Source organism: Sitophilus oryzae, unplaced genomic scaffold (assembly GCF_002938485.1).
Source record: "Sitophilus oryzae breed Bouriz unplaced genomic scaffold, Soryzae_2.0 scaffold_935_pilon_pilon, whole genome shotgun sequence".
In the NCBI taxonomy this organism is placed as follows: Eukaryota; Metazoa; Arthropoda; class Insecta; order Coleoptera; family Curculionidae; genus Sitophilus; species Sitophilus oryzae.
The window spans coordinates 1,001,490-1,027,334 of NW_022147567.1; the positions used below are offsets into that span (position 1 = coordinate 1,001,490).

At 35.6% G+C, this 25,845-nt stretch overlaps 1 protein-coding gene across 2 annotated transcripts in view; it reads left to right on the forward strand.

Moving 5' to 3' along the window:
* The window catches only part of LOC115890875 (methyltransferase-like protein 9), a 437,961-nt gene that overhangs the window by 75,442 nt on the left and 336,674 nt on the right, over positions 1 to 25,845 (forward strand). For both annotated transcript variants that reach the window (XM_030911230.1, XM_030911231.1), the window contains exon 2: positions 14,265 to 14,455. In XM_030911230.1, the coding sequence (XP_030767090.1) occupies positions 14,265 to 14,455 (191 nt within the window). The remainder of the gene's footprint in view (positions 1 to 14,264; positions 14,456 to 25,845) is intronic.

The window sequence follows — 25,845 nt, forward strand, 5'->3', positions numbered from 1 at the left end:
TTAGCAGACTCTCTATCTCCAGTAGTTTCCGAGATACTCATAGAGAACATCGTAGGAAGCTCACCCTGTATTTGAATATGATTGTGTTTCTTCTATAAGTACTCCATACTAACTTAATTCTTCTGTTGATTTCTGGTAGTAGAGATCCCGAGTTGTGTTTTAGTTGTATACCGAAATATACAGTGTAGCCCATCAAAAACGTTCCGCAAGGCATAACGGCCAGGGTATTTGTTTTTTCAAAAAATCCAAAAACACGTCAATTTTTGTCCTCAGCCCAGTACCGACAGTTGTGCCGATTAACTACACCGTTCAAAAAGAAAGTCCACTCCTCCTAAAAACACATTAAATAGGAAATTATTATCATTCGCCACGCGTTCATAGTTTCACAAAATTGCAAGCGACGATCAAAATCGTCTTCGTTAAGTTCTTGTACCAACTGAATTTTGTACGGGTGGAACTTGTGTTTTTTTAATATCCTTTGGACACTTGTACGATTCACGCCGGTCTCATTAGCTTTTTCCTCAGCCTCTTTTTATTTTATTTTATTTTTATTATATTATAAACTAGTTTCGCGAAACTTTGCTACTAACTCGCGAACAATTTTGCCATAAAGATGTTAGTCATGATGGCGTTCATTGAATATCTGCGCAACCCGATTGTCACATTCATTATTTTTAAAATAAAGTTCGATTATTTCCACTTTTTCTGCAAGTGAGTACACCATAATTGTTAAAAAGTTTAACGATATTGAGAAGAACTTCAACGCACAAGTCACAGAACAGCTATCTAGCAACTACCGCACCTGATCGTTGAACTTTGTGGCAAGTGAAAAAATACGTAAACATCTAGAAATAATAAGAAAAAACAGCAAATTGGTCAAAGTCCTTCTCATTTACTCTGATAAATGTTTAAATAAACTTTTCAAATTTCAATCCTTCATATTTTCTCAATAACTCGACCGATTTTCAAAAACGAAGCGGGAAAGTATAGAGAATAAAAAGCTTTTTTCATTGCGGTACCACTTGACCCCCCTTCCCATTTGAAAAAAATTGGGGGATGACACCCCCACTTAGGGGATTGAAGATTTTGTCATCATTTTTGGGGTAAAAGTTGTCCCCCTCACAAACAAAATTGATGTGTTTTTGAATTTTCCGAAAAAAAAATTACCCTGGCCGTTATGCCTTGCGGAACGTTTTCGATGGGCCACTCTGTATATTCTTTTTTGTGGTAAGTTTTATTTATATTTTTTTACACAGTTGTATTTTATTGATAATATCGTATTGTAGGCTTTGAAAAAGGTTAAAACAGAACCGAAACGTTAGTTATGTAATAAAGACTTCCTAAACCCAGAAAAAAATTAATATTGACCAAAAGCCAAGAACCCTTTAAATAAAAAATATATATTCTTCTACTATTTCCAGTGCTGTGTTATTTATTAGAATGTTTTTTTCTTTCTATTAGGTCGTTGTAAATTACTTTAGTTTTTGCTAAATTAATTTTGAGACCCACTTCATTGCTGGCTGTTTGGTCTTTTTAAACCTAACCTAACTGACGCGCTTAGCGTCTTTATCCATTGCGCTAAGCATAATTTGAAAACAGCTACCTTAAGGATCGTTTTACTTGTCAAACTGTCAGTAAAATAGAAAAAATTGTGATTTTGTGCGTTCTCTTGCTCTCTGGTGAAAACTATTTCTTCTTCTTGAATTCCTCAATAAACGATTGATAATTTACGACTTTGCAGCTATAAATATTGTTCAAAACATCGAAAAAGCTGAAAAGGGTCTTCAACATTTCCCTCATATATCAGAATAATGACAGAAAAATAGGTTAACATACCATAGGCTAACATAACTCATCAATAGGTTATGAAATTCGCGTAACATTGACATTTTTCATCATTTTATTCACATTTGACTATTAGTAAACTTTTACCAAAATCGACTGTTTGGCGTTTTGCTAATCGAATACTTTCGCTTACCGCTTTGGAAGCGTAACATTTTTATATCGGAGTTCCAGAATTCGGGCCCAGTTCCTAGTTTCTACTCTAAATCTACATTTTAAAAATCCACTTCTGTTTTAAACAATCTAAACTTTTTAAGAACGTACTTCTCTACAAGTTTTAATACCAGAAGCTCGAGTTAATTTGCCTCCGGCAATTTCCAGCCAATTTTCTTCTGCGGTCTAGAACACAAACCCGTCCTATTTCCCCCAAAAATAGTTTAATTTTCTCGCATAACTTATCTGGGCTCTCTCCGTTTTCCCCTCCCCCTCCTCCCTGCTCCCCATTTTCCTTCGCTTTTTGCATCTTTTCATTTCGCGCGAATCCCGCCAGCTGATTGCTTTTCGGTCCGCTCGCGCGCCCCGCTCGTTTTTCTTTCTGTTTTATTCCCGTCGTAATATTCGGAATTTAGTGGCCCCGGGCCCTTATCCTTCGGGATTCCTTGCAAATTAGGTGATTTTCCATTGTATAAAACGGGCTTTTTGTCGTAATTACCGCCCATCTAGGTCACAAAGTGGCCACATAGAAGCCAAAAATCAGAATTTTATATTTATAGAACGTCATTTTTCTTTAAGTTAAAACGGCCCTACACGCAACGATATCTGTCAGTCCGATATATCAACGTGTAGAGGCGGTTTTGATAAATACCTTATCGAAGAGATGATATCTGAGATTTTTCAACATGCTGAATATTTTTAACTGCACAGACCACAGATTTGGCGTGAACTGTACTAGACATAGACTTATTATACATGGCGAAATTATCTATAAAGTCTGAACGTGTAGTGTAAAAAGATCACTATCGTTTTTGTCTTAAAAGGACACTACACGTTAGGATTTCTGAGAGATTTGAGCTGTGCAGTCTTTCAATTTAGCCCAAATATCAACGTGTAGTGGCGGCTTCGATAAAGATCCCATCGAAAAGATGAGATCTGAGATCTTTCAACTTGCTCAATATTTTTAAGTACGCAGACCACAAATTTGGCGGGAACTGTACTAGACTATAGACTGACGAAAGTATCTTTTATAAAATATGAGCGTGGAGTCTGAAAAGATCACTATCGATTTGGTCTTAAAAAGGGCCCTACACGCAGAGAGATAGAGGGAGGGATTCCTATGTATTAAGACGCACTGTTTTTGGACTGTGGAGTCTTTTTTAACTTTATTTTTCGTTTGGAGCCTTGTCAAATTTCAAATTAGTCGTCAAATATCTAATTTTTGTACTAATTTCAACGATAAGAAGTCATTGAACGACCTATTAAATTTTTGAACTTGGTTTAAGCGAAATCACTCTGAACCTAGTATGTTCAACCGGACCTTAAAGGTCTAGATCAGGGGTCGGCAAGCTTTAGCTATAAGAGAGCCACAATTTTTTCAAGGAAATATGAGCGAGGAAGAAATAATTATTCGGATCGACCAGTGCTCAGATAAAAAAGGACGCAAATTATGGACAAACAGTTTTTTCAAATAATATTTTTACAACTACATTTCAAAACATATTAAAACTAATGCGATTTTTGCAGCCGTTGTTGCTCTACACTGATAAAAAAGATAGACTTGAACTAAAGTCGTCATCGTTCTTGAAAAAAAAATAGTTACAAGAGAATTTATTTTAGCGTAAAAGAAAATATTTTTAAAAGCGAATAATATTTTTCAACTAAAAATTTTAGTTGAGTCAATATTATTCGCTATTGGTTTCAGAAAAGTGTCTCTTTAATCAAGAAATGTCCCTTTTCAATCAAGAATTTTTGCATGAATCAAAGCGATTATTGTTCTTGTAGCAAGAACTTCTTTGCATATTGATTTTGGGTCAAGAGTGAAATACTTTGGACAGATAGATTCTTCTATTCTCTAAAGTAATTTTTTAAAGCTTATGAAAAGATAGTTAATGCTTTCGGCAAAGAAACGTCGTTCTTGGCCCTATTGAAAAGCGCCAATCTTTTGGGTCAAAGTCATATTCATTCCGACTGAGAGATCCTTTTTCTCAGTGAAGAAACCATTTCCTACCATATTAGTACTTGCCTTAAAAGGCGTTTTTGGCGAGGTATTACTTTACAAATCAATTATTATATTAATCTGCAACTTATTTGGCATATTATCAATACACACTGTAAATAGGTTATTGAAAATTATACTCTTTTCGGAAACATCATCAAGATCTACGAAGATGTAGCCTCAGAGGAAATGATTCCCGGTCCCACACAAAGCCGGATATCAGATTGAAGTTGTGCTTTCAATTTCAATATTTTTCTATGCAACATGTATCTTCTTCGACAGTCACGCGGCAAATTACTTCAGTACTGCTTTTTTGGTCTTTTTTTTGTTTCACTGGTTAAACTTCGCGAACAAAGGCGGTTTGTCGATCGCTGGTCTAGATACTTCACCAACATAAAATTTCTCACATTCAGATGATATTTTGTACTGTTTGACCAGCGGATCTGAAGCTACGGAAGGAATGCGAGAAAAAAAATCGATATTGCCACGTTTATCTATAAAATTGCAAAATTGCCAGACATGAACTATAAATTTAATATATTTTTATTATATATAATGTGTTTAGCATATATTCTGACGTATATTACTAAGGAATTTTAACGTAGGTCATATTGTTGGATATGTTTTATTTAATAACTTATTTCTTTCATTCTGTATAATCTGCTTATTACGAGAGGTGAAGATATTTCAACGATATCATTGGCAAACCAGCATCGCCGCGCATGGCCGCCTATTCATCGAACATGATTGGCGAGAGTACACGGTCACTTCTGAAAAGAGTAGAAATATTGAATACTATTGAAATATCCAGTGGCGGTGTCATTCTTTTGATCATTATTACTTTCTTTCATTATTTAATACCGGTTATCCTAAACTTTATTCCTATATTTTTCGTATATTTAATAGTTAAAATGTGTTTTATTGTTTTGTTATCTTGTTATAATGTTTTTCGTTCGTAGTTTTTAATTATTAATATTAAGTTTGATCGTATATTTGTGTTTTAAAATGAATAAATTTGTTAAGGGTAAGACGCTACATAGACAAGAGAAATAATAGCTAATTTATATAGGTAAGTAGAATAATAATAATATAATTATTAGAATACTAAAATTAAATATTGGCTAAAATGAAAAGCAACCATTTACCTAAATATTTTAGCTAAACTAAAATAAATGTAAATAAACGTGGATGAAATCTCATTTGGTTTATTTCCTTGTGTTCATAACAGGGTTTGCGACGAAGAAGCTACAGAGAGTTCGCTTAAGTTGCCGCTTAAAAGTAAACTTGAGCGGATATCTCTCTATACCGGAGTTAGCGTATCGGATATAAAAAAATTCACACAGAAGATAAAAAAAGACTGGAAACTAACCCCGATAAAATGATATCCAGCCCTGGAAAGAAACGGCTACGTGAGCTCGACGACTTTGATTTCCAAGTGGAATTTGATAAATAGATTTTATCTCGAATTCAAAGTCGTCCCCACAATTAGAAAGCTTTTGCAAAAATTGCACGATGAATCGAATTTTCCTTTGGCAGGGAAACGCTTAGGGGGGTATTAAAATCAAATAGATTTTTTTGGCGTAAATGTTAAAATAACAAAATAACAGATAAATATTAATGGAGCGGCCCATTATATTGCAGAGAGAGATATAAATATATACGCGAAATTCGAAAATATCGCCAAGTATTATCTATTTGGATGAAACATGGGTAGACAATGACCTAACCTTTAAAAAGTGCTGGCGGAGCGATACCATATCTGGTGTAATAGGCAATAATGGATCTACTGGTGAGTAAAATTATGTTTTGTTTGCGCTTCCAAAGTTAACTATTTTCAATTTTTTTTTGCTGGAAATAGTTATATCTAAAATTATGTATTGTAGAAAAAAATATAGTTAGTACAGATATATAAATAAATATACCTCAAGACTCAGTCTTGATCATCTGCTGATGATGTTAACATGGTTAGCGAAACGTGCGCCCAGTGTAAAAGTAAAAGTGTTTTGGTGTATTCTGCTGATTTAGTGTTTTATTTTGCTGTGTAACACCAAAGGTTCCAACCCCCCGCTGTAATTATTTCTTCTATTATATTAACAACACATAATAATAAAATTATTCAAAATATTTAAGGGAGCTTTAATAAAAGCTTTTAGTGTGTTTATCTGCTAACTCAACAGTAACGATTCAAACAGGATAAAGTTTTTTGAAAAAAAATTATTAATCAGAATTTATATTTATGATACACATTATTTTCATAAAACACCGTACGCCCATGCCTATTTTATGAATGAAATTGGGCGTGTTTTGTTTACAACTGCGTTCCCCTGCCGATACCCCGTAGCTCCAGATCCGTTGGTCACACTATAGGTATTTCGAATTTTTTCTTTCTTGTTCACTGTTCATTGTTGTTTTTTTTTGTTTTATGTGTTCAACGATGTTCGTGTGATACATATATTTTTTTTCTATCCGTATATTTATTCAAACTGCTCGTATGTACACTCAGATGCAAAAAAAAGGCTACGCAGAAATTTTTGGTCAAATTTAAAATTTTTAGCCCTATTTTCATGAAATTTTTAGCAATCTCTATATAATTACATCAACTTTAATGGGTAAACTCAGTTTTTTATAAACTTTAGTATTTGGCATATTATACAGGGTAAATCGAGGGGTTGTTTTTTTACCCTAACTTTAAAACGCCCTGTGCAATATTTTCGTGTGTAAATTTTCCTAAAATATAATTTTACGGTCAGAACCATGTCTCCTGAGAATTTTGTTTTTTGGATCATGTCAATACATGCTTTGGTTAATTTTTAAGGGCGAAATGAACTCGCCATCAACAATTTGCAATATTTTCAGTTATCATTTGTTTTTGAAGTTGTTTTTCAATATGAGAAGGCAGCTTTGGAGATTATTGTGTGTCATCTTTTGATCCTAACTCCATCGCCTGCAACGTCTTTAGCTCGAGTCTCTCTGATCATGAAGCAGTTTTAACTGAATTTTCGATGAATTCCAAAATCAAAAAAATGCCCCTCGTAAATTATGCCGTATTTTTTTCAGAAAAGAATGCTCAAAAGTTCAGCCACTTATGTAAAACAACCAGCTGGGATACTAGCTCTTATGATGTCGACACCGAATTTTCTATTTTCGTAAAAACATTAACCAGTATAGCGTTCAAATCCTTTCCTCTTAGGCCTATAAAAAATAAGCATAATAAACATTGGACCACTAAAGGTCTACGCATATCTTCTAAAAACATGCGTTCATTATGTCACTTAAAAAAATTCTCAGACAGTCTCTTCTTCCACAATTACGTAAAACTATACAGAAAAATTTATCATAAGACTATAAAAGCCGCTAAAGACCTTTATTATAATAGGAGAATAGTCAATTCTGGTAATGTTGCTAAAGAAACATGGTCTATTGTGAATGAGTTGAGAAACAAAGCTTCTTCGTCTAGCAATATATCTACCTTACCTGAGAACCTTAACGATTACTTTGTAAATGTAGCGAAAAACTTAACTAATACCATATGTCCTCCTCATGATCCACCTTCTTATCTCTCTAATGATATTGTAAACTTACACAGTTTCTTTTTTTCGCCCGTAGTTTTAGAAGAGCTTTGCAGTACAAGTAATACCATTAAAATTAAATCCTCTTCTGGGACCGACGGGCTAACTTTAAAAATGTTTTCGAATCTGCCAGAAAGCACTCTGAATCACCTAACAACTTTAATAAACATGTCGTTCCAAAATGGTATTTTTCCAAAATGTCTTAAGACGGCAATAATCATTCCTCTGCATAAAGGAGGAGACAAAGATGAAGCTTCTAATTATCGCCCAATTGCACTTCTTCCAACGCTATCTAAGATCATAGAAAGGTTGGTTAAAAGAAGGCTGGTATCTTTTCTGTTTAAGTACAAAATACTTACTGAATATCAATTTGGATTTCTAAGCAACAAGTCCACAAATGACGCTGTTTTCCCTCCTTAATAAAGTTTACTCCAGCCTAAACAACCATCATTCTACAGCAACAATTTTCTGTGATTTTTCTAATGCGTTCGATTGTGTAAATCATAAGATTTTAATTAATAAACTGCAGCACTATGGGTTCAGGGGATCATCTCTCGAATGGTTTAAGTCGTATCTGAGCAACAGAAATCAACTTGTGAGGGTGGATACCACGTCGTCTTCTAGCAAGCCAATAGAATGTGGAGTACCACAAGGCTCAGTACTAGGCCCTATTTTGTTTCTTCTTTTTATTAACGACATTGCTAACATAAGCATCAGTGGCAAAATATGTCTTTTTGCGGACGACACTAGCTTCACTTGGAGCAACAAGGACATCACGGCACTTCATAGGATTATATCAAATGACTTAATCACCATTAAATCTTGGTGCGATTCGAACCTCCTGAGTCTCAACATTTCTAAAACTAAAGCTTTGTCGTATAAAAACTCGTTGCAGCCTTTTGTACTTAACAACACCACCATTGACGTGGTCAAATCTGTAAAATTCTTAGGGCTTGTTGTGGACAATTCTCTGAAATGGGACATACATATCGAAGCTTTGTCGAAAAAATTGAGCTCTGCCTGTTTTGCATTAAGGTCTGTTTCTAAGGAGCTTAACTTGTCAGTGGCTAGAACTGTTTATTATGCACTTTTTGAGTCGCACCTCAGGTATGCACTTCCATTCTGGGGTACGTGTTGTGCCACTTAATTTGACCGCATTTTCAGGCTCCAGAAGAGAGCTGTTCGATATTCACTGGGACTAAACAGCAGAACTCATTGCACTATCTGTAAAGTACTTGTGAAAGATCAAATGCGACTTTTCCACCACAAAATATACACACCTGCAAAATCAACACTAAGCCGCAAATGTACCTTTATCAATTCCTTCCTGCATCGCACCGCATAAATCCCGTCTCTGCATTGAGAAGGATCGCTCGGCGCAACATAATCCCGGGAAATAATCGCAGAAATCTCTAAAAAGCATTCTACACGTGCGAAAGTTCGCATAACGCGTCCCCAAAACCGTAGGCGTTAGCGGTACCCGCTTGTCACCCGCAGGGGGCGTTATTAAACATTTATGGGACGCGTGAATCACGGTGAAGAGGTGACATGTCGCGGCAAAATGGAAAATTTTCGGCGCGTAAAAAACGAGAGTGGAGGGAAATGGAAGGATCTGTTGAATTTTAAACGTACGTGTCCCCATATTGCGGCTTAAATTCTGTATCATTTCTATTCCATAATATACATACATATGTATACCGTCTTGATATTAACAGTACCATTAGTCACTTTTTTAATATTAAGAAATAAATTGCAATAAAACAATTTTTTATTTGTCCGAATTATTTTATGAAAATATGTTGTAGAGCTTCAAAATTCGAAGAAGTCCAAAATAAATTAATAATATAAATGAAATACCTACTTACAAGTTTATTTTTATAAAATATTTTCTGTCTGTTCCCAACTGGCAAAGGAGTACGACAGAGAGACGCGATATCCCCAAAGCTGTTTACAGCAACACTACAAGAAATCTTTCCTCAATATCTCAACCATCTAAGATTCGCTGATAATATATTTGCCAATAGCCCTGAAAAAAATATACAAGCACAAATTAACGAACTAAATACAGCCAGCAATAAAGTGGATCTCAAAATGAACTTAGCAAAAATTAAAGTAATGTACAACAAACTAGAGGACAGAAAATAAATTCTATTAAATAACACAGCATTGGAAATAGTAGAAGAATACATATATATTTGGCACTACTAATACACAGCTTGGGATCTCTACTACCAGAAATCAACAGAAGAATTAAGTTGGCATGGAGTACTTATGGAAGAAGCTCAATCATATTCAAATCTAAAATGCCACTTTATCTAAAGAAGAAAACATTCGACCAATGTGTACTACCAGTGATGACCTATGCATGCGAAACCTGGACACTTAAAACGGACATCGTAAGGAAACTGCAGGTCGCACAACGCTCAATGGAACGAAATATGCTGGGAATAATCAGGAAAGGCCGTAAAAGAATAGAGTGGATACGACAAATGACCCAGGTAATAGTCACCACAAAATCAAATGTCATCCACAAAATTAAATCCCTCAAGTGGTAATAAGCGGGACACCTGGCAAGGACGGACAACAGATGGACCACAAAAATTAGAGCATAGTACCCACGAAGAATAAAGAGACCTAGAGGTCCAAACTTGAGATGGGACCATGATATTAAGAAATTAGAAGGGATAATTTGGGCCCGGCATAGTCAACAATAAGCAACAACGACAAAGAGTATCTAAATATGTGAGGGGGGCTACGCCATAATTGGAAATGGTTGAATAAGCTAAAAATGATTATGGTTTTCTTTTAATTTTATTCTCATTATATCAATTCATGTAATAAAAAATGGAGGTACCCATTTAAAATAAGAAAGTTGTTGTCAACTTTCGGTATTTCCGGAAGTGCCGCCATATTGAAAATATGTTTAATCGATACAGCATCTATGACGTACAAAAAATCTCCGATCTAGATATTATAGTTCTCTAGAAACTTCAAATGCACGCTCAGCCTGGGACACTCTGTATATTTGTTCTTTATTTTACTGGCATTTTCCTGTTTCTTGTTATGATAAGGGCTTAGCTTTTAATTTTTAGCGGTTTTTTAATTAATCTGCACGGTTTGTTTTTTGGTAGTGATTGGCAACACTGCGGCATTCCCAGTAGGCTGATTTTCATCTATCCAAATATTTTTTTAATATCCAATTTTCTTAATATTATCATTTCAAACCATCGCCCTTGTATATGCATTTTTAAAGTAGCTCAACCTAAGACGTTTATGGATGTAAAGCACCAGATGGCGGGGCGTATTTCACAGTCTTTTACTACAGAAAAATATTTTTTGTTACTCTGAATTTTGAAGCGACCAATAAAAACAGAGAAAATAAAAATCGATAATTTTCGGACTGAGCCAATTGGTTACTAATCGACCAGATACTTTTTGTCTATTAGATATGCTATAAAAGCTGGTAATTATACAATTCGACCATTGTAAATACCCGACAAATTCCGCAAGGCCGACGAGGCCGATGCTTTTCACTGATAAGAAAATAAAATGTTTGTTTAGATAATTTTCGAAATATTTTTTCTTTCTGAATGCACATTTTTAAAGTATTTTATATTCTTTATCCGCTTGATCTATTATACTGGTTGCACGTATCGAAGTTCTGTTTCTTCTAGTTTTAAAAAATGTTCTTATTTCTTTATAGTTGTAGTGGTTGTAGTGTAAAATTAGATTAATTTTATTAAGTTTAATTATAATGTTTAGTGTAGAATACCAGAAATATTTTAGTAGTATTTTTATAGTTTATTATTTTGTAGTTAAGTAGTAGGTGAAGGGATAATTTGGTTATTTTTTCTTTTTGTTTGATTAATTAGTAAGTTTGATAATTTTTTCAGTGTAAAATACAAGAAGCAGTTGTGTAGTGTATAAGAGATTATGTTCGTTTATTTTATAGATGAGTAGTAGGTGAAGGTATTTGGGTATTTTTTCTTTTTGTTTTTCTTCTAATTGTAGTAATTCTATTAAGTATTGTGATAAATACATATCTTCCTTCAACTTCGTTGAAATGTGCGTTGTCATATAATTTTGCTTTTCTGGTAGTAGAATATACGAAAAAAAAAATCAGATCAAATATATTTTAAATTAAATTAATCGAATCTTATTAATCAAATTAATCTAGTCAAATAATAATAATAGTTAGTTTCTAAATACTATACAAGGTGAGTTTCCTACGATGGTCTCTATGGGTATCTCGGAAACTACTGGAGATAGAGAGTCGGTTAAATGGGGAAAGAATTGCAGTTTTGTGGGGTCATAAATATGCGCCTTTCGGATTTTTCGGAGAAGTTCGAGGCTTACCAGACATTTCGAAAAAAACAAATTTTGGCTATTTTAAAACTTGTCTCTAATTCCATTATAATCTACCGTATAATCGAATAAAAACGGCGTCAACGATGGCTATGAAATGAAGATGGTTGTCATTTTATATGGAAAATATCATCGATCGGGAGATATCATCGATCGATAGAAGTTGTAGATAATCACATACCTAATGAGTTTGTGTTTTCTGTGTTTTTTTCTAAAGCCTGTCATTTTTGACATAATATGACACAAACATTATGTTTTTTTTTAAATGGAAACCCTAGTTGGCCATGACTTCATAAAAAGCGCAATTCTTTAAGCTTTTCAGCAATATAGGTATAATATGTTTTTTTTCGAAAAATTACAAGTTATAGCCAATTCTTTTCTTTCTTGGCTAATTCCCATACCAATAATACTATGCCAATTAGTTGGCATCAAAAATGTAAAAAGTTTTATGTTTTCAAAAAAAAATATCGTAAAATTCGTAAAACACTCAAGCTAGAATAAAATAATCTAAGAATGAAATGATTCTTTTATAAACCTGCATTAAATCAAATTAAAATAGGTATGTAACTTTTTTTTAAATATTTATTAATAGCAATTAGCATTATCATAAATTATAAATAATGTACCAACATATCAAAATAATAATTTCTTTGTTAATACGGTTTAGAATTCTTAAAATAACAGGCAAAAATAATCCACTATTTACAATAAAATAAAAGTTTCCTTTAAATTTCTTAATCAGCTGATCACTATTAAAGTTCGCAGAAACCCGGGGCTATATTATTACATTACTCTGAGGAAAATAACGAAAATAATCGATATTTTTGACTCCGCCCCGAATGGTTCACGACTTGTCCTCCAGTTGGCAGCACATTTTGTCTAGTCGGTTGGGCAACTTTAAGAATATATAAACAAGGCCATCGCACAGTGGTTCCCCTTAATTAGCTGCGCGGTCATAACTATTAGATATCTAGATATAGCTTGACTGCACCTTTTTTAATAGAAATTGATAACAAATGCTAAATAAATGTATACAAAAAAACTTAATGTAATATGTGTTAAAAAAAATTGGGCCCAATTCGTGTGATTTGCATTTTAAGTTCTAACTATTCGGAAAGGTATACAGATTATGTTTGCACATATGTACATGCTTTTTCATATTGAAGAGGTCAAATTTATTTTAAATGTTGAAAAAATAAATGAGACAGTTGTTTCATTTTATAAATACAATTTTATTGTCAATTGATATACAGTGTGTCCACGAAATAAGTTGACACGAAGAGGAAAAAATAAGTTATTTTTATTTTAAGACAAAAAGTCAATCTTTAACCACCCGGTATAAGATCCGGCGGCAATTCGCAGCAGCCAGTGGCAATTAATTTATATGCAATATTCTTTAAGCAACAACTATTATCATGCCGTTTAAGAGGATTTGAAAGGGAAAGTAGTTAAAAGTCTTAAAGAGTGACAAGCAAAAATGTAAAAATACTATTTTTGTTGCCTTCAAATAAATTGCCATAAACTAATATTACTTAGGTTTAATTAAGTGCAAACAAGAAAAAACAGTTCTTTTTACCTTCCTTTCGAACATCCATTACAGAAAAGGCAACAGCTTTTATCAATTTTAATAAAGTCAGTAATTAATTGGCGTTATCTGAAAACTGTTAATGTCAGCTTGATAGCAGTAGCAAAAATGTGACATTTCTAATAAAAAAAGCGCTACACTAGGCTTACTTGATTTTTTAATTTATTATGTATCGTTTATAGGGGAATATAAGAAAAGTATTAGCAACAGTTTCATGCAAACATTTTGAAATTAATATTTCTAAGTAATGACCTATCTGGGAACCACTGTGCATCGCTCAATTATCAAATTCCGCTCTAGTTTGTTCTCCCAAGCATACTCAGATTTTTAATATACTCTATGGTTTAACCATTTTAAAACAAGCAAAATTTTTTATGAAGAATGCATTTTCCTCTAAATATCAATAATAAAAAAGTTTTTCCTCTTGTAAAGACAATCCGGAGACATACTGTCTACCTCAGGATGCTTGCAAACATTTTTTTTGCATTATAAATCAGTGGATCAAAAAATGGGATATGTAGTTCGACAACTGAAAACAAAGGAAACTCAGTAGATTAAGTAATATTAAAATTAATAACAACAGTAATATTAATATCAAGTATAAAAGTTTTCCGTCATATTTTTATTGTATCAAACCCTTGACGTAACAAAAATACTAAACACAATTTACGTTTTATGTGTTCTTTTGTAATTCTGCTAAACATTTTCTCTCAAAGTCAAAAATAAATTATAAGATGGTCTCTTTTTTCAGTGGTACAACTGTAACTTAAGTGATCTCCCAGTAGATCTAGCACAATCGTTTGTTCAACTGGGACCCGACCAAGATACCGTCCATTTTCTAGAAGAATCCGAGAAAAAATCGGACTGGATTTTCACGCAACTTTGGCACGCCCTAGTCAAATTCGTTCTGGGATTGTTTATGACGCAGACATCTATCAATGGGTAAGTACTTATGTATGTACATACTATTTATCATTATTGCTATAGAATCGCCGGTTAATTTTTTCTTCTAAGCAACAGAAATTTGTATACTGTGTATGCAAATTTGTATATGTGCAGTTTTTGCTTTGAATATTTTATTTGAGTCTAAACAGATTAATAGACAGAAATCAGAAGAAAATGAGGTAATTTTTAGGGTACGTTCAATATCTTATAAGTTAAGCGAAGTTATTGTATTTATGTCAGTTTTAGAGATTTTTTCTCGAAAAATATAGAACGGGGATTTAGAATTTGGTGTAACGTTTATTAATTTATGAATTTAGTTATTCGGAACAAAGGAACACGCCTCCGCGGGAAATATCTTATGGACAATTAGCCGGCAGGATTTTTGGACTACCAAGAACAAATCTTTTAATACTATCAGTTAACTAACTTGTTATTCTACATGGATAGTGTAGAGGGTACCAGCTACATATTTTTAATTGGTTTAAAGAGTAATAACTTTTAGTCCGTCCCTGTATAAAACTATTGAGTAAAAAATATACATTTACAATATTTTTTACGTAAAAAAGGTCTCTTGGGAAATATCGCTACGAGTAATGGTTCTCAAGATATTTGGAATAAACATTTTTTCCATTGTAAATACCTTGAAAACGGTTACTCGTAGCGATTTTTACCAAGAGACATATTTTACATAAAAGTCAGGGAAGTGTATATTTTTCACTCAGTACCCTTATAGGGTAGGAAGAAAAGTTATTACTCTTCAAAACAGTTAAAACACGTGTAGGTGGCGCCCCCTACAAATAGGAGTCACATTGACATCAAAATCAAATTTTTCATGTCAAAAAACTTCCAGACACCAATTTTCATCCAAATATTGACGTTACTGCAGAAATTATTTGGAAAAAATCGCAATAAGAATGAAACTTTTACACCCTGTATCTCCGAATCTAAGGATTTTAGGTCACACATTTTTACGATCTTTTTTACTTATTTTTATCTGCAGAGTATACTACTAAGTTTCCGAAATACAACCCGTCGGACCACTCTGTATACAATTTTTACACTAAAATGTTTTCTTTTAATTGAAATATTCTTAGGGTACAAACATATTGGGGCATTTCGATGTGATGCTCGCCGCGATGCATCCTTCGCGCTCATTTTAAGCACTGTTTTAAAACGAAGAGTAAGTGAGATGCCCCACTATGTTTATTTATACCCTTAGAAAACTTACATTACTGACGGTTGTTGAATATCTACCATGCAAAATTTGTATTTTTACCACAAAAATTTTTGGTTTTTAACGTAAAAGACGCATATTTTGTTTTTTGGAAATAGACTACATTAGTTTGTAGATTGGTATGGGAAAGGGGAAGTTAATCACCGCGACCTTATAGATTTATTGTGCCCCCCTTTCTCGATTTTCAACTCGTCATACAGTCTCAGAACTTTGACAAAATTTGTGTGAGACGGTTTTACAAAGGTTAATTCTCCATCTCCGATATCAATCGTACCAAAGTTTATGGCACGAATGCTTGTCGTCTCGACGCACTCAGTGATGTGTTGTGGTGTTTCCCCATTTTTCCTCCAGAATCTGCGTTCGCCGTTATTCCTTATGGTACGTATACATTGGCGCGGCGAACGCGCGGCACGCGCACACCGATTCGCCTCTATTGGTACGTGTTTTCAAGTCGAGCGCGCTCCGCGCGTAAACAGCTAGCGGCGAACCATCTCCAGTCGGTAGCATTCGCAGCCCTACGCATTCTTTCCCAATCAGCCCCCTTGATGTCCCGAATCTTCCTCACTCTGCATCTACGCTTTACCCCCAAGTCCACCTCGTATACGAATGCACGGTGGTCGCTCAACGTCTCAGTCTCCAGCACCGCCCAGTTGCCAATATTTTCACCCCGTACCCACACCGTGTCAACCCAACTCTCTCCACGCGTGCTACTGAACGTAGCCAGCGAAAGAAACTCCCCCCTCACCGCCCATTCTAGCAGCTCCGTACCCCTATTGTCCGTAACACTACCACACCAGACCTCATTTTTTGCATTGAAATCCCCCCCCCCCCCGACAATCCATCTATCCCTCATGCCACCATCCCCCAATTATATCTACTGAGTACTCCCACACTATTTCCCCCCGGCTCATCATACAGCGAACTAATGAGGCAGCTCGCTACTGAGACTGTTACCATGTTGGAACCCGTAAGGTCTCTCACACCATACGCCCCCAACTCCGTTCTAACCCTGACCTGGACCTTTTGACCCTGTTCACCTCCGAACGAGTCCCATCCTTCCCATCCTCCCATCTTACAGTATGGCTCTTGTATGAGCGCCACATCGCAGGCCACCTCACTAGCCAGCATCCCCATCAGGTCCCCTGATTCCCGTCCCCGTCCCATATTTATCTGTAGGACCTTCATCTTCCCCCGTAGTCTATCCTCGCCGCCTGTTGCTTCTGTTTCCTCAAATACACTGGACATGACCTGTCGGTTGCCCAGTGTATCCTCTGTGCGCCTTCCACTCCCATTCTCATACAGTTGGCACAATCCCATATATCGGAACTAGGGCAGTCCATTCCCTCGTGGCTTTCCTTTGCACATCTGTAGCAGCATTCGTCCTCCTTGCATTCTGAAGTCCTGTGTCCAAACCTGCAGCACCTCCAACACATCAAAACCGATATGTTTTCCTCCACCCTGTGAAGCACTAGGTCGAAAGCTACTCTACCCCTTTTCATCATTGTCCTAAAAAGTTCCTGGTCCACTTCCAGGACCCAATGTTCGAGGTACTCACTCCTCCCTTCCTCCTTGTAACAACTTTCATTGCCTCTTCCGCCTTACTTCCCATTCCCTTCGACACTTCCCTAATGTCCATGTTCTCGACCACTAGTCCCTGGATTATATCCTGATCTTTATAACCTTTCTCGATTCCCAGAATTGTTATTCTGGGTCTTCCATATGTGGTCTTACCCACCTCTATACTCCCTTCGTCCCCTATCTTCTCCTTCAGCCTTACAATCTGCACCTCATCATAGCACTCTACGATCATAGACCCGTTCCTAAATTTCCTGACCCTCTTCACTCCGTCCTTTCCCACTACTTCTGCCGTCAATTTCCCTTTGAGAGCCCCCATAACATTAACACCTTCCTTTCCCTTTATAATGAGTTCATTCTTTCTCCTTGTAACCGGAGTCACCCAGCCACACTTATCTCCCTCGCCTCTCTCAGGCCTGTCACCTTCCCCAGCCTGTCTAGCTACGCTAGCATAGGTTTTGGTCGGCTGAGCCGCCGCTGTCGTTGCCCCACTTCCAGTTGCAACCCCCACCAATACCGGCGCCATATTTATATTTGCCTCTGGGGCAGTCGACATAGTCCTCTGCCCCTGCCCCATCGCCTGATTATCTACCGCCCCCTCTAAAGCGTGTGGATTTCCCCCTGCACGTTGCGTTTCCCCAGGTCCTCTGTCGACCTTGGCTCTGGCCAATAACTCGATAGACCTCTCCATCCTATCAAGCCTCGCTGCCATATTTCCCTCTACTTCGTCACTTCGTTCCCCTTGTTTACCTTCCTTATCCCTACCCCTAATCATCACCCTTAACCTATCGTTCTCCCTTCTGTACTCCCCCAACGTAACCGCAAGAACAGCCAGACTCTCACCCAACTCATACAAATTTTCACTCACCTCATTTTGTTCAGCCTTATGAAACTGTATCTTGTTGCCTGCGTACCTCGACGTGGCCTTCCTTATGCCGTCTATGTTGCCCTTGGCTTTATTGTATAAACATAGTACATCTACATTTTTTACAGATAAGGAACATTGATCCTCTTTTTCTTCTTCTTTGTTCATGTCCCCTGCATCCGATCCTTCTTCCTCGTTCCCGTCCTCTTCCTCCTGACTCCCTCCTGCCGACGCTCCTGTCCCCAACGCTGCAGCTCTCCTTGCTTCTATAGCTCTTGCCTCTGCTTGGTCCTCTTCCACCAGAGATTTCTCCAGGATGTCTGTCGCTTTTTCCAGGACTTCAGCCATGAGTATGCCCACCTGGGCCTGCATCCTGATGCTCCTATTGTCCTCAGCCATTTTTTTCTTTTCTCCACTTGCTCAGCGAGAGCAGCCTGTCGAGAGTGAAGAACTCCTCGTTCTGTCCCCTGAACAACCTGACGGGATCTTTGAATGCTATCGCAACTTTGAATGCATGCGCGCAAACAGCAAACAGAACCATCTCCAGTCGGTTTTTCGACGCTCCGCTTTGTATGTTCGTTGTTCAATTGGGACGGCCGGCGAAGACACCGCGCGCATTCCGCGCGCATTTATCAGTGACTATGTGTGTTTTCTTTGAATAAATTACCTTTTTTTGTGTTTTTCTTTGAATATTGTTTATTAATGGAGTGTTTAAAGAGTAGCACTACTCATCACTAAAATTGCATAGTTCTTCTCGGACAATAGAGACATGATTGACGACTAAACGAATGTTCGCGAGATTTCTACACTGAAAAAAAGGATCTCTCAGTCGAAATGAATATGACTTTGACACAAAAGATTGGCGCTTTTCAATAGGGCCAAGAACGACGTTTCTTTACCCAAAGCATTAACTATCTTTTCATAAGCTTTAAAAAATTACTTTAGAGAATAGAAGAATCTATCTGTCCAAAGTATTTTACTCTTGACCCAAAATTAATATGCAAAGAAGTTCTTGCTACAAGAACAATAGTCTTTTTGATTCATGCAAAAATTCTTGATAGAAAAGGGACATTTCTTGATTAAAGAGACACTTTTCTTAACCCAATAGCGAATACCATTGAATCAACTAAAATTTATTTTGATCTAAGAGAAGTCTATACATCATATACAGGCATATTACGAGATATATTATTTTCTGATAAATTTAGGTTTTCCTGGTCTGTAGTAAGTAAAGTGATATTATTTTCCTCGAGAGTAGTTATTTCTGCTTCTTCACTCATTGGTATTTTTTGGGGTGGTTCATCACTCTACAAATTACAAAAAAATGTTACATCACGATTAATCAAAGTAAAGCAAACAAGTTATTAAAATTATAAGCTTTGGTCACATTTTAATACGACTTGAAATTCTAAAATTTTTGTAATTATTTGCATAAAAAATCGATATACCTATATTCTTATTCTATCTATAGTCACGCATGCATTATCTGAACAGGTGCATTAGGTAAATGTCTCTTACCTTCAAATAATATTGCAAATAAATGCTCTAATTTCCATTTTTTCAGAAACTCCTTTAAAGAATCCACATATCCTAAAATTTGTCCATAAAAAATGACAAATGAATGTTAACGATCACTAATTTGTAATACGATATGCGTTTAAAAAGCAAATTATGCAAAATTTGGCTCGCATCACGAAACCCGTGATGCGTACTATAATGTGCGACCTATGAAATGCAACGTACGACTGATCGGACTGCCGACTGATTGTATATACGGTTCTTTATCAAAAGAGTATTTAGCTATTGAAAAAATGACCATGTTTCTTGAATGAAGTACTTCCTAGCGTATTTTTTTATTATCTTAAAACAAAGTAACTTGCACTTGGTTGAATGAAAATAGATTCAAGAGAAAATTTCGAATTTTTCAAGAGAACCAGTTTTCTTGAGTTAAGAGAGTTTTTCTTCAGGCAAAATTATTTCTTTTACGCTAAAATAAATTCTCTTGCCACTAATTGTTTTTTCAAGAACGATGACGACTTTAGTTCAAGTCTATGTTTTTTATCGGTGTATGGATCGCGGGATTGTTCGTTAAAACAATAAAAGCAACGCGCGGCCAACGCTCGGCGCGCGCGTTGCGCGTTCGCGGCACGGTGTATCAATGTATACGTACTATTAGCTTCAATCTACTGAGCTGTTCATTGAAGAGACAGTATTCTACTAAAAACCCCGTGACAGTCCGAAGATTGTTCTTACTTAAATCAAGGAAAATATTTGATTTTGGTCGTAAGTCCTGAGAAATTTCTTCAAGTATCCGGTCTAAAATATTCTTCAAGTTGAAGTAACCTTTAAGGTCGAAGGATTCTCAGATTCTTGAGTTCTCAAGATGAGTTCATAAGAATACTTTATGTTTAAAAGAATGTCCCTCAATATTATTTTGAATTGTATTTTTTTTTTCTGAGTTAACTCATCATACTATCTCTGATATCAGTCGTACCAAAATTTATGGCAGGCATGAAATATATCAGAAGATTCCTATCCTTCAGTAAGAAGAAGAGAGACGGTCGTTCTCACCAAGACGTTCAGCTGACGAAGACTATTTTATCTTTTATTGTAAATCATTTCAATGAGTGAGTTGATTGTCAACCATCATATCATACAGATGTATTTAAACCATTTTTTGCAATAAACAAATTTTTAATAGTGTTCGAGAGTTATTTAATGGTCATTGTCACGGTGTATTATTTAATGGTCAATGGTCACGAGAGTTATTTAATGGTCAATGGTCATTGTCAGTGATGAGGTGTTCTGGTGTTTTCCCATTTTCCCCACAGAATCTACATTTGTCATTGTCTCTTAGCTTCAATCTATGAGGTATTCATTGAGGAGAGAGTGTCCTATCAGAAACCCAGTGACAATCCGAAGATTGTTCTTACTTTTTGCTTTACCTGTTTTAATCAAAAAAATCTTTGATTTCTCTTGGTCGTGAACTCCTGATTCAATTAATGGAGTGTTCGCGTAACACATTAATTAAGCACAAATAATTTTTTATGAGAACAAACCAAACTATTTCCGGATAATGTCTTGTACACTCAATTGGAATACCATATATTGGCATATTTATCAACGCCGAACTGATTTCTATCTCACCTTTCAGGTATTACCGAAGTATGTGCCTCGTTTTGTTTCTCCGTTTTTTCGCCGGCGTAGGGAACACCTCTGCCGCAAATCCCCTATCGATCATTAGCGGGCAGTCTGTTTTTCGTGGTGGCAAAAACGGGGCCGGCCTTGGTCCGTGCGCATACCTCGGCACCGCTCTTAATAACGATAAATAACCCGTATTAATTGGTTTGATATATTGTCCCGGGAGACCGCTTTTTGTCGGAGCATTGTCTCGCGCGACCGATGATTCTCATCCTCTCTCGACAATGGAGTCGCAGATTCTGGTCAAAAATTACCTTTAAAGGCAGGGTCCACACTATAAGGACAATCAAAGTTCATTCTTGGTTCGATTCATTGTATTGTAACGTTTTATAGTTATACACGGGTACAACGGTTACTGTTTGCCTGTCACAGTAGTCGTATGTTGAATTCAAATTTTTAAAAGACCGAAAGAATCTTTCCCTATTTTGTATTTTGTTTTGAAAAAGGATCTTTTTATTGGTCTTAATCAGCTATATTACTGATAAACTATGAAATAATTTTGCAGTTCATAACAGAGTATTAAAATTTTATCAAAAAAGATTCTTGGATCAAGATTCAAACATCTAAAGTGTTGTGATCTAAAATGCCAAAATGCTGTGACGTCACGAACGTCCTGTGCGGCAAATTAAAGAAACCAAATAAAACTGGACTATTTTATTTTAAGATTCCAAAGAATAGGCAAGTCCTCCTCTTGAAATGGGGTTCAGACAAAGGATAAGAACACGAGAAGCGATAGACGCACCACATGTTGGTCCAGGACTGCTGCAAACAGTACAAATATAAATGAGCAACAATAATTACATTGTCATACAAATTTGAACTGGTTGCAATAGGGATATCTGCTCTCTCCACTCCTATTCAATTTCTATTCGTAAGTTATTTTCCAGGAGGCTTTTGAAGGATATGGAAATAGGAGTCAAGGTTAATGCAGTATAGAACTGGTCAATATAAGGTACTAAATATCAACAACAAATAAACAAAGTTTATGATAATTTCCCAAATAATATATGTTTGAAAAATCAAAGATTTGGTAAGTGCTACGTGTGGTCAGTGCCCCTTTATGATATAGAAGGTTGAAATTGAAAGCAACTGCCATTAACAAATTAAAGATTTTCGAGTGTGGCTCAATCGCAGGATCCTTAAGATACCTTGGAAGGCGAGGCTAACTAATGAAGAAATTTTGTGTTATGTGTTAACAAATGACGAAAATTGTTTGACCTGATTAAGAAAGAAAAAAAAACGGCATATCTGGTAAATATAAAGCTAAAGACAAAATATCGATTCTTACATCTATTGATCCGAGGCAAGATCGAAGGCTGGAAAAGGATCGGAAGGAAGAAAATTATTACTATTAGACAGTGGACATGATGTACAATGCACATGATGTATTCACGACTGGAATGGGATTTCCGAAAGAAGTCGAGTCTTACCGAGAGTGTGGATGCACACATACTTTAGGCCCGTATTTATAGTTGCGTCTCGAGACGCCAAGACGGTCTTGGGCTCTTGAGAGCGGAATCCACAGAATACACGAGCAAACGTCATTTTGGAGATTGCGATTTTCATTTTGGAGATTGTCATTTTGGATAGTTTATGTGATCTGTGGATAGTTTCTTAACCCAACTTTTTTTGTAAACAAAGTAAATCCCTTGTAAGTCCGTTTTGTCTGATTAAACAGTTTTGAATATGTTAGATGAGTTTGAGGATATTTTGGACCATGTGGAAGAAGAAAATCGTCTTCGAGTTCCAAAACGATATATAAGGGATGCAGGAAATCCAATAGAAATGTTTAGCGAGGGGGAATTTAAATACCGATATAGGTTTAGCAAGGCTAGAATTACAGAAATTATTTTACCTCTTGTAATGGAAGACTTGCAAAAACCTACCAATCGTGGTTTGCCTATTCCCCCCGTTATTCAATTATTAATTTGTTTACGGTTCTATGCGACTTCTAATTTTCAGATAGTAAGTAGAGACTTGCATGGTGTTAGCCAACCTACAATAAGCCAAATTATCAAGAGGCTGTCCATTTTAATAGCAGAACATTTGAGTAATACAACCATAAATGGTTGAACAGCATTGTTATTCCAATGATACTGGCTTCGGCTTGTGCAGATGATGACAACAAATGGGATACATATATTAAGAATATAGAAAGAGTTATAAATACATCTGTGAATAAATTCACTGGCGAAAAAAACACCTGAATTATTATAAGGGTATATTCCGAGGATTGAAGATTTATTTGAAGATGGACAAGTGAGGTTATTGAATGAAGTGACAGTAGAGAATGAAAAGTACTCGATTACCTAAAAAATTGAGAGAAGAGGTCAAAGAACATATAGAAATAGAACAAAGGAAGTATAAAAAAATTTATAGGCTAGCAGACTAGCAAAAAAAGAAGAGAGAAGAATGTCATCTAGACGACAAGAAATAAGGAAGCAGTAAAAACGCAATAATCATAGAATGTGTATTGTGAAATATTATTTGAAATAAAACTATAAAACATGGAGTATCGACTTTATATAGAGTGGTCAACTCAATAAGAATACAGAATTTACACCAAGCAATAAAATCTTGAAAATTATAGGTATACGGTGTATACATCCAATATTGTATATTATGTGATATGATATTTATGTAAATATTCATGATGAAAATAAAAAGACATTTTTTTTAGTTTTATTGTATTAGTGGGAAAATTCTGTGTGACCAGTTAAAACAAGCACTTAGCTGTCTGGTCATAGTGAGCGTAAAACTACTAAGAAATCATATATTATTTAAGTATAGAAAAACAGTATATTTAAGATAACCAATAAAAGACTATAAGGAATTACTTACAATTATGTTACATGTAAATATATAAATACTAACTTAACACTAATAGAAAAGTAAATAAAATTATTATATAGGTACTACTTACCTTGGAACATTACTTAACATATTACATAATTACTAGATATACATATATTAATACAATAAATACATTAATTTGCAAAATGTTGAATAAGATTTCTTCAAAAATCTAACCCTCTTCCTTTTTATTTATAATTGGAATGTGTAAATTAGCATCTTCAAAATTATCTAAATTTTCCCTTAAACCAATATTATGAAGAACAGCTGTGGCACAAATAATAGCAACAGTTGTTTTGTAAACCTCGGAGACATGGAAGATGTTTTTTCCAAGTCCCAAATAGCCTTTTACATTTCGCGTTCTTCTATGGGCAAAGTTATACCTGGTTTCTTGTTGATTACCTAGCTGTAGAACAGGAGTCAATAGAAATGGCCTACATCTATATGCATTGTCTCCAAGTTTACTCCAGGAATATCACGCCTTTCCATTAGCATTCTTAATTACTTCGATCGAATATAACACTATCATGACTTGACCCTGGATATCTAATTATAATATCCATAATTTCCCTTTTGGAACATTTAGACTAAAAAAACTTTTGCGATTTTGAAATACTTCCACATTATTGCATTATTCTTGATTATCTGGCTTATTGTAGGTTGGCTAACCAAACAAATCTCCATTTACCATCTGAAAATTACAAGTCGCATAAAACTGTAAACAAATTAGTAATTGAATAACGGGGAGAATGGGTAAACCACGATTGGTAGGTTTTTGCAAGTCTTCAATTTATAAGAGGTAAAATAGTTTCTGTAATTGTAGCCTCGTTAAGCATATATCGGCATAAATCCCCCCTCGCTAAACATTTCGGTATCCAACATTTCTATTGGATTTCCTGCATCCCGTATATATCTTTTTGGAACTCGAAGACGATTTTCTTCTTCCACATGGTCCAAAATATCCTCAAACTCATCTAACATATTCAAAACTGTTTAATCAGACAAAACGGATTTACTTTGTTTACTAAAAAAGTTAGGCTAAGAAACTATCCACAGATCACATAAACTATCCAAAATGACAATCTCCAAAATGAAAATCCCAATCTCCAAAATGACGTTTGCTCGTGTATTCTGTGGATTCCGCTCTCAAGAGCCCAAGACCGTCTTGGCGTCTCGAGACGCAACTATAAATACGGGCCTAAAGTATGTGTGCATCCACACTCTCGGTACGACTCGACTTCTTTCGGAAATCCCATTCCAGTCGCGAATACATCATGTGCATTGTACATCATATGCACTGTCTAATAGTTCTTAGCCAAGAAATTTTCTTCCTTCCGATCCTTTTCCAGCCTTCGATCTTGCCACGGATCAATAGATGTAAGAATCGATATTTTGTCTTTAGCTTTATATTTACCAGATATGCCGTTTTTTTTCCTTTCTTAATCAGTTCAAACAATTTTCGTCATTTGTTAACACATAACACAGAATCTCTTCATTAGTTAGCCTCGCCTTCCAAGGTATCTTAAGGATCCTGCGATTGAGCCACGTCTTGGCGTCTCGAGACGCAACTATAAATACGGGCCTTAGATTTCTTATTTGATAATATTTTGCGAGACCGAGATCTTATATAGATCGGCTGAGTTCGAACTACGATCGGCA